The following is a 10,058-nucleotide window of genomic DNA, read 5'->3' on the forward strand; positions in this document are numbered from 1 at the left end:
CGAAGCAGACAAGTGAAAAGGCTTGCCCAGAGGCCCACAGCTCCCAAGGATTTGAGCCTGGATTTGAACCCGGCTCTCTCTGACCTCCTCTGTCTCTCCAGTATGCTGACTGCTCCCCACTTTCCCAGGGTTTCTAAGAGAAAGGGAGGAGAGCAGGGGGCTGGGGGCCAACCACAGCCGTATTTCCTGGGGAGGGACCAGTGGAGAAGTGGGCCATCTGGACCCCCAGCACCTCAGCTGGCTCACGAGGGGGCCATCCCAGCTCTCAGCCCTGGTGGGCTCGGGCAGGCGTGTGTGCGCGTGTTTGTCTTCCGAAGAAGAACTCTGAACCCAAGCAGGAAAAGAGTCCGATTCTGTCCAACATAATTTTATTTTTCGTCTTTGCAGTATATCAGACATGAAGCATCCTCTCTCCTAATCTTGAAACCAGCAAGATTAGGAAGAAAATTAAACAAGACTTTCCATCAATAACCTCTTTCTCCCCATGACCGTATTTAAGGAATAGCTTTTCGCATACAAGCGGGCATGCCTGCGAAGCTCTTTTCTCCATGAAGATAAGCGAGAGCAGCTCTCCTGGAGGGACACGGGTGCAGCTTGGCCACCCCTCACGCCTCTCCTGCCCTCCCTCACCCAGCGTAAGAAGGGGCAGAAAGCCGCAAGGCCTGGCTGGGCGGGACTCGAACCCGGCTTGCCATTCTCGCGGCACGGACAAGGCAGCAGGGAAGGGGAGGCCCCTTCTCGAGGCCCTTCAGACAAGGCCGAGGTTCCAGTGTTGGGAACCACCTCGGCAGCCACTTCTCTGCAGGGATCCCCATCGAGAAGAGGCCCAAACCAGCTAGGAAGGCCAGGAGGGGCTCTGGCGGGGCTGCTCCTTTGGAGCCGGAGGGAAAGACCCAAAAAGCAGGCTCACTTGTTCAGGGTGTGTTTGGCACGGCAGCCCCAAAGGCAGTCGCCTCAGAGGGGGGCGTGCCATCACCCTGCCGGGTCAGGGTGGCTCCTGGACAGGCTGTGTTTGGGTGGTGCCCGCCGGGCCAGGGCAGAGATCGGGGCAGGAGATGTGCTCCCTCGCACTCAGGACCTGTGGGGGAGGGGAGTGTGAAAGCGTCTCAAATCAGTGCTGGGAGCCACGGCAGGCTGTTTCGATCCAGACCCCGAGTTTCAGCATGAGGCGCACCTGGCTACTTTTACCCTGAAAAGCTTCCTGTTTTCATGAGAACAGCTCTAGGAGCTTCCCGCTCCCTCCCGGGGTTGGACAGGCAAGTGGGCGTCCATTCAGACTAAGCTGCTCTAAGTCGGCTCTAAACTCTACGGCGTGATGCGCCTTAACTATGTCCTACCAGCTATGTGAACCGCTAAAGGCCATCCGCGCCGGATTCCAGACGAGAACAGAAAAGAGCTCCGTGAAAGGTGGGCCGAGGACTTCTGGGGAGAACACGGAGCTCCCAAGAGTCCTACGTGGGGCCGCGGAGACGACAAGGACTATCGTCCTGCTACTGAAGAGGGAGGCCTTTGAAGAAAATCTGCTTCCCTGATAGCTGCGCTTTCAGGTGCTTCGGCAGCAAATGAACGGTGAATCGTGGTTCGCAGACAAGACACAAACACAGACCCCGACAATGCGAGAGTCGAAAAGGACAAAACTTCCCCCAAATACCTGGAGATTAAGGCCAAGAGGTAGAAGCGCGAGGCCTGCTGCCCAACTCGGGCCCTCACACGAAGGTGGCGCAAATGGACCGCCGAAGAACGACTGCGGGTCCGCCGAACACTCGCTTTCTGGCACAAACCACAAAGGGTTCACACAGAGAACCTGTGACACACGGAATGCAGCTCTGGCCCCTTCCCCAAGCAGCAGCACGAATGTTAGCATCACCGCTTGGCCCGCGTCCACGCAGAGCACTGACATCTGGAACCCCAAAGGGGGGCTTTGGGGCCGGCCATCAGCGGCCCCAGGTTTGACCTAGTTTTGCAGACACTTTGGTAACTCTCTCCATCAGCCCAGCATTCAGACACGGCCAAGACACAACCAATGAGTCATTCGCACTGGCGGCTCTTCCTAGCCCCGCATCTACTGTATGGAACACGGTACAGTATGTCAAGGATCAAGGCACACAGCCTGAACCCCAAGTCAGGAAGAGGGAGACGAAGGCCTCCATTTCCTCACTCTGGGCCTCCCACTCCCGGGTGAAGCCTCGGGCTCTCCATACTCACTAGGGCTCGCAGACAATGCTGCTGAGCCCTGGCCTTTCCAGAGTGGGTGACTGTCTGAAGCCATCCCCTCACTCTACTCTCCTACAGTTGTTCTCATGAGGGGCCGCTGGATTGGGGCTCCCCAGAAGCAGGGGAGCCAGGCAGCCTCTTCCACACCCCCTGGCTCCAGAATGACCACCACGTAAAATGTTCAGGATGTACAGATACTGTGGAAAAGAGGCAGTTCTCTAAAATCAACATTTAACTATCAAAAATAAATTCAAATTTCAAATGTGTGTGTGTGTGTGTGTGTGTGTGTGTGCACCAAAAGAATTGGTCTCCGATGTTCTAATAAATATGTTTGGAAGTTGACAAGCACTGACGTGGCCACACCGTGAGGCCGTATCGGGCAACAGATCCTCAGCTGAGAGCCTCCTGCTTCGGGGTCTCCTCAATCCCTCGGGCGAAGAGCTGCACCAGCTGGCAGTGAACCCTGAGAGCAAAAACATCAGACAGCATGAGTCTGACCCGGCACTAAGGCTCAAGACAGCACAGGGGGATGTGGGGGGTGAGATAAGATAACTTCGCAGAAGCCAGAAAGGGGGCCCGGGGACAGCCCAGGCCCTGGCAAAGGCCTTGAAGAACTGAGGTCTGAGCAGCTTTGACACCCCCTGCACCAGCCCCTTCCTCTTGGGAGAGCCCCAGCTTCATGGTGGCTGTGGAGTGAGGGTTCAGCTCGGAGCATCTCAGAAGGTGCCTTTGTTCTATGATTCTTCCGGCCCTTCCATTCAAGGCTAGCAGGAACGCAGAGGGTGCAGGAGCGGGTTCTGGGGATGGCGTCCCAGCGGGAGCTGTCTGGGGGGAGACGAGTCCTGATAAGACTCGGCTGAAGCTCAGGGGGCCGAAGGAGGATTTGCCATGGCCTGTGTCAGAGGGAGGAAGGCCTGAGAGAGGCTTGGGGAGGGGTGGGGGGAACCCACCTGACCTCGATAGCAGAATTGTTCAGAATTTCTCCGTCACAGTTCCAGGTGCTGCTGGGAAGACTGCAGCAACAGCTCTGGTGCTTGCTACAGATGGGCCCAAAGCGCTTTTTCCTTAAGTCCTTGAGATCGCCATCCTCATCTTCTGAATGCTTCGACATAAACTGGAACTTCCTCACCCGGTAGACCTCAACAAACGTAAAGTCAAACTACCGAAATAAAAGCAGATGGAAGGATTAGGTTCTTAAATATGGGGTGTGGGGGGGAGGTGGGGGGCTGGAGAGCCCAATCACCCCCCGAGAAGCCCATATACCCCCTCCTCCTCCAGCTTTGTCCATGTGAGATCCACACAGGACTTTTCATTTAAACAAACAAACAAAAAAAAAACTTTTCCCTTGAGCTCTCCTTCCTCCCAGAAGTCCCGGGAGGTCCTGCTAGAGAGCCTGTGAGAACTTGGGCTCAGGGAGTATGGGGAGAACGAGAGGTTTCAGGCCCGACAGGATCACCTCCTCACAATGACTGGCCTCAAGGATCTGGGCAGAAGGGCATGTGTGCAGCATCTCCCTCCTCATGGAGCCATAGCACCCATCTGTACCATCTCCAACAAGCCTCAACCCTCTACAAAAATCCCCACCAAAATCTGACCCAAAGCCTGGGCTCACATAAGGCTCACGGCAGGAAAATGGAGTGGGTGCCAGCAACCCCCAGTCCCCTGGCCTCATCAAGGTCCTAAACTGCCTTGATTCTTGCTGTGCGCTGGTCTGATTGTCCAGGAAGGTTCCTGGGGGTGGTAAGAAAAAGTCCCCCTGGGAGTCAGGGAGTTACCCAAGGAGGGCCAAGACAGCAGAGGGTCTCCCACAAACAGAAGGACTAAGAGCAGCATTTTTGTCAGAGTAACTATAGGGAGAAGGTGCTAGATGATGGGATGGAACAGGATATCCATGAGCAATGACCACTGGGAGAAACTTCCAGCCTCTGGGGCCAGGAATAACTAGGCATGACCCCAGAGAGCCCAAAGGCTGAGGAAGTCTGCCTCCGATGTGTTAGCAGGCCTTGGTTTATAGATGGTTAGGAGGGAAGGTTTGGGGTATGTGGAGGTGAGATTTAAGAACTGCCTCCTGCTTTCTGTAGGCAGCTCCGTGCCGCCCTTCCTGAACCATCAGCTCTATGGGGCAGGGACTCGAAAAGGCAGCAGACAGAACAGGTCACAGCAGCATCGTATTTGTATTCTAAGGGAATCTCTCACTTCTGCCAAATGCAATACAGGGTCACTAATCAATGTGAAAAGGAACAATCGAAGTGGAGGTGAAGAAGAACGGCACCAGGGCTTTTTTTCCTGCCCACATAAAAGGCCAATTCCTTTTTTTTTTCCCATAGGAAGATATCTGCTCATTTTAACAGGGTTAGGCAAGATCTTAATGAGACTGACAAAGAGTACAAACAATGACAACTGTTATTTCTTACAGCAAAAGACAAACAAACATGTTTCCATTTTAAATGTCCTTTTTTAGAAGGACATTTTTAGAAAAAGTGCCTTTCACAAATGGGTTGAAATAAGAGACCAAGTTTCTTGGCACTCTTCCTAATTAAGTGGAAACTCTAGAGAGGTGTTCCTTTGACCTGTTCTCTCTCAAACACGTGACGACACAAATAGAAATTACTCCAACAGTAGAAAAGAAACCCAAAGCACTGAAAACTTGAAGACTGCCTCCCTCCCCAAGAACACCTACCTGGTCATCTTCGTTGGTATGCCTGACGAGATACCTCAGGAAATTCAAGCGGGAACATTTGCGAACCAGGATGAGGTCCAAGGAGCCATCAGCCAAATGGGCCATTGGTGAAAGGCCCTTGGGACTACGTGGACAGGCACAGCTCATATTGGTTGCATTGATTGCCAGAAACTTCCCGTGGATCATTTTCCATTCTTCTACTTCCTCTGAAATGTCAAAACAGGACTTCCGGTTAAGATGGCGGCAGAGTAAAAAGCAGCTGCCTGACCTCTCCTAACCAAAGCATACAGGACTCCTCAAGGGGACATAAAAACGAATCCAGATGAACGAAGGGACCCCACAATAGGGCGCAGCATTGAAGGTATGTGGAATCGGGGCATTTCCACGCTATAAAGGGGTGAAACAACTCTCACTAAAACGCGAGCGGAGGAAGCCCCTCCCCCACCCCCACACCACACACAACTCAGAGGCCAGCGCAAAGAGTTAAAGCAGGTTTGGGGCACCCATTTAAGTCACTGGCAGCTCCAGGGCCTGTTCCTGAAAGCAGCAAGACTTAGGACCCCAAGAGGCTAAAGAACGCACACGGACTTTCCTGAGTGCCTGCGCGGGTAAAGGCATTGCCCTAGGCGCGGACAAGGATCTCTAGCGCTGGCTTGGACCTCGAGTGGGGACCCTGTGCAGATGGGAGCGTGGCTGTGGAAGCAGCGCCCTGAGACTGCTGAAGGAGCCTCGGGCAGAGGGGCAGACCAGGGACGACCAGGAGGCTCGACCCCGAGAACAAGACATGAGACCTCGGGAACCTAGATAGTGCAGACAGACCCTGAGTGTGAGGATAAAGCACAGAAGATGCAGGTCTAACAATGGCAAGCCAAAATCGAGAACCCCAGAAGAGAAAGATTATCAAGAAGAACTCTGTAACACTCGACAACTTTTACACAGAGAAAATCCAGACAACAGAGGAGAACAAACAAGTAATCATATCCAAACCTTCCCAAAATAATGAAAACTGGTCACAAGCTATTGAAGAGTTCAAATCTGAGATGATGAGAAAGATGGAAGAGATCTGGAAAGAAAATATCAGTTTAAAAGGCAGAATTTTGCAATTGGAAAGTGAGGCTCAGAAATCAAATGAACAGATAAGCAAATTGAACACCAGAAATGACCAGATTGAAAAGGAAAACCAAAATATTATAGCTGAAAACCAGTCCCTGAAATGACAAAACAAGAGAAAAAGGCCTTGAAAGTGAAAGGAACAAAGGGTTTGGGACTCCACTTTCTTGTCTACACAAAGAGTGAAGTTGGCTGCTAATATACCATGTTCTAAACATATTGCAGCTCCACATGTAATCTGATTCCATTAATAAATTTGAAGGGCCTACTACGTGCAAGACCCTGGCATAATATGAAGTGGAAAACATTACTCTATGGCATTTCCAGTGTATGAGACATTTGAAGAGCCCTGAAGAGAAGGATCTCAACAGGAAAGATAAGGAGGAAGCTGAGAAGCATGCACAGAAGTGAGAAGGGGGAGAATGCAGGGCAAGACTACAGGGGAATGTCATATAATAATTAGATAGCCTATATAACAAAGAGGCCAGCAAGGAAGGTGGGTTGGAAAACTGGATGAAAGGATGCTGAGCCATACGGGAATAAGGGTCAGGAAGGAGGTCCAGGGCAGGAATGCCTTAATACAGGGGAACTTCCAGGTGAGGAAACTGCCTCTTCTAATGCAGGTAGCACCTTCTCTACTGTGAGCTGGAGCTGTTGAGAACAATGAAAGCTGAAGGCAATCCTCAATCTGGACACATGCATCTTGTGGGTCATCCATAAGGCAAGAAGTATGGAACATGGCCCTATTTACTACCCAAGCCTACCAACTGTGCATTTGCCAGCTGGCAGGACCTTTTTTATGCTCTCAACATGGCTGCTGGGACACTGAGTAATCAGATTAAAATTGTATAGGCTATTGTTTCAGCCGTTCTTTATATTCTCTGGAGTTCCTCTTCTTTTCTTGATAGTAAGAAGACACGAGAGTCTTTCCGAGCCTGGTTTCCCCCCAGACCCTCTCTGGGGACGTGGGTCTAATCGAGCTTCTTTTACCCTTTGATTTTAGTCAATGAGATTCCCATTTCCTCTAAGGAGTATTACGGCAAAGTCCACGCATGGTGGTCCTGATGGCAGGGATGGTGAAGTCTGTCATCAACACCTCTCTAGAGGTTTCCCCCGTTTCCCTCTGTTATCCTCAGCTCGTTCTGACTCGGGTCTCTCACCAAGCTTGCTCTCGATTGGCTTTGCGTCCCTTGCTTCTTGGATCACGGGGCACACTGCCCATCAACGTCCTCCAGCCTGCTCTAGGACATTCTCTAAAAGGTTCAGATTGCTGCCCAGTCCTCAGTGAAGATTTTCTTCCAGCCTCTTCATTATGGTTGTGGGCTTCAATTGGTTAAACTGCTTCAGGAAATGGCGATCATGTGCACTGATGTTGGTGTACTGTCCAACTCCTCTTTGTTTTCTTGTCTTGGATCGGTGCTGATTGTGGCTATGTCAGGTGAGGAGTTCGGACAGATGTAGAGAAATGGCTTGGGAGCACGTTGACAACAAGCTGTTTACAGGCCATTCAAACACAACTGAATTCCAGCGGTTTACTCGGTCCATGACATGTCCAGTGTGTGATTCTTTTTCTTGAACTAAGTTTTTTAGGATGTGGAAGGATGAGGTTGCTCATAGTCCACAAGCCTTTGGCCTTTTTTTTTTTGAAGTCCTGAGCTATATTCTCTAAAATCCATTCCTGAACCCAAAGCTTCCATCTTGCTGGTGCTGTGACTAGTCTTCCTGGTTCTGCCCTCTGTTCCCAGATAAAACAAATCTAATGTCCACTCTCACGGGACCACTCAAACACACTGGGGCTCGCAGTGGTTTGGCTATTCCCTGGGATGCCCAGAGCACCCTCATGAGCAGTTCAAGGGTCTGAACAACATGCTGCAGGCTGACTTTGCCATTTTTTCTTCTGAGCCATCTGCAGACACCTGGCCATCCATGTGTCTTCCACAGATAGTGTTCCTCTTCCACCATGACATCTACTTTTTATTTTCTTTACTTCCTTATGAGTTGTCTTTCACAGGCTGTTCACACTCATCCTGTGTCTGTCTGTCTGTCTGTCTGTCTGTCTGTCTGTCTGTCTGTCTCTCTCTCTCCTTTGCCACGTCTGACTCATTTTTCATTCTTTGGAGACTGCAGAGTCCCGTGGCTCACCAGGACACAGTCGTGCTGACAGAGTGGATGTGAAAAATATGGGCCTTTGTTTCCACAAGAAATTGAGGGTCATTCAAATTGAACCATTTCCAAAAGGCAATCCAGGCTGCTCTCCTCCTCCTGTGGGATTCTGAGGTCAGCTGGTCCCTTTGTCCCACGTGATGGGGGATACTGATACATAGGGATGGGCAAGCTCTCTGGGTTGTCCATGCCAACGTAGGGCCTGACTGGGCAGCGTGTGGCTGGCAGGCCAAACTCCTGGGAGGAGCTGGACACTCTTCCCATGGCCTCACCGTGTCTCCAGACTTTCCACAACCAGCAGGATGTTAGCCATCAACAGAAGCATGTGGAGAACCTGGCTCTAGCAAGGGCCCATTGCCCTGCTTTAATCCCACCTGATGCTTACAAGGAGGTCCCTGTACCATGGCCAGGCTCAGGTCTTCTTTGTTCCGTCCCGGATCCCTTGGGGCAGGGTCTCTGGGAGCCTCTTCCCACTGCTAGAGATTAGCCTCCCATGGCACTGTGTCTGTCCTGCATGGACAGAGTTCTGTTGGCTCTTCTGTGAGAGCATCCGCTCTGGCAGGCAGGGCCCGGATTTTTTCTTTCTTTTTGTATTCCCAGAACTTAGCACAGAGCTTGGTACGTAGCAGGACCTTACTAAAAGCTGGCTGACTCGAGCTTCTGATCTGACTGTTCTTCGTTTCTTTTGTAATTTTATTTATTTCACAGAGCCCTACCAGATGCCAAAGATACCACCCTAAAGCTTAAGAACCCTGCATTAGAGACCAGCCCAAGGCAGAGCCCAGAGCTTAGAAACGACTCATTTTTAATGTAAAAAAATAAAGTCATGACAAAATAAATCCTCCATATAGGTGTGAATTTCTACAGTTATTAAACTTTTAGAGATTTCATCAAAAGCAACCACCATTTCCATCAGGTTTGCTCCCCTCAAACCACTCTAACAGAGGTAATTAGAAAAGAAGAAACAATCACAATCCTACGGCTTAAAATGTCATCGTTTTGATCTTACAGAAGCCATCAAGCTTCTAAACTGGAAATGCTACAAACGCTCCAACTGCCTTTAACGTCTGAAGCTTGGCTGCCATCACCGTTCCAAGCTTGCGCTCCTCCAATGAGGAAGGAGCTAAGACACTGAACGCCACATTTAATTCCCCCGAATTGTGTCTTCTTAGGCTGGAGACCAAGGAACACCTCCGGCTGCAGCTCTGACCATGGCTGCGCAGCCGGCCCCAGGCAGCGCCACAGACTCACTGGGTCCGGCTCCCAGGGATGCCGCCCACCGGGGTTTCTGGGATCTCACGTCCCCCACAGAGGGGGCAGCCAACCACATGGCAACACCCCCTTAAGTTTGATATGGGTAGACATTCACACGTAGATGGAGGTTTTCTGTCGTGAATTTATTTTTTACGGCAGTCAACAAATGCCAATAAGGAGCCACCTGAGCAGGAAGGGGGGCAGCGAACGATCTGCTACTAATTGGGGGGCTTCTGCTTCACTCAAGGAGGGGGACGGGGGTCTCTCCTCTGCCAAGAGCTGCCCAGCAGGTCCCATAAGGCTATCCTAAATACTGACAACACCAAAATGGGGGTGTGCGTGTGTGTGAGAAACGGGTCCTTGAGGCCGGGAGAGGGAGGGGAAGAGACTTAGGGGAGCCGAAGCCACCCAGGCTCGATGGGCGTCCTGCAAAGAGAGGCCAAACTACAAAGGTCCCGGAAGGGAGGGACCCTCGAAGGTGTAGGCAGTGCCTTGTCGGCCTGGGAAGGGTCTTCAGAGCGGGGCAGGCCCGCAGCGCTCCCTTTTAACCCTCACCTCCCGTCATCAGTGTAAGCCTCTGTTTTGAGGCAGAAGAGCACAGGGCTTAGGCCAAGGCCCCCCCACCCCCACCCCCCCA

General features: G+C 51.5%; 1 protein-coding gene across 1 annotated transcript in view; it reads right to left on the reverse strand.

The window, feature by feature from the left end:
• Positions 1-351: 351 nt before the first annotated feature.
• The window catches only part of CERK (ceramide kinase), a 58,689-nt gene continuing 48,982 nt past the window's right edge, over positions 352-10,058 (reverse strand). Inside the window, exons 7-10 of the mRNA XM_044679283.1 lie at positions 9,378-9,508; positions 4,895-5,119; positions 3,165-3,373; positions 352-2,677 (exon numbers count right to left, since the gene is read on the reverse strand). Of these exons, the coding sequence (XP_044535218.1) occupies positions 2,605-2,677; positions 3,165-3,373; positions 4,895-5,119; positions 9,378-9,508 (638 nt within the window). The 3' untranslated portion in view covers positions 352-2,604. The remainder of the gene's footprint in view (positions 2,678-3,164; positions 3,374-4,894; positions 5,120-9,377; positions 9,509-10,058) is intronic.

Source organism: Gracilinanus agilis, chromosome 5 (genome assembly GCF_016433145.1).
Source record: "Gracilinanus agilis isolate LMUSP501 chromosome 5, AgileGrace, whole genome shotgun sequence".
Classification (NCBI taxonomy): domain Eukaryota; kingdom Metazoa; phylum Chordata; class Mammalia; order Didelphimorphia; family Didelphidae; genus Gracilinanus; species Gracilinanus agilis.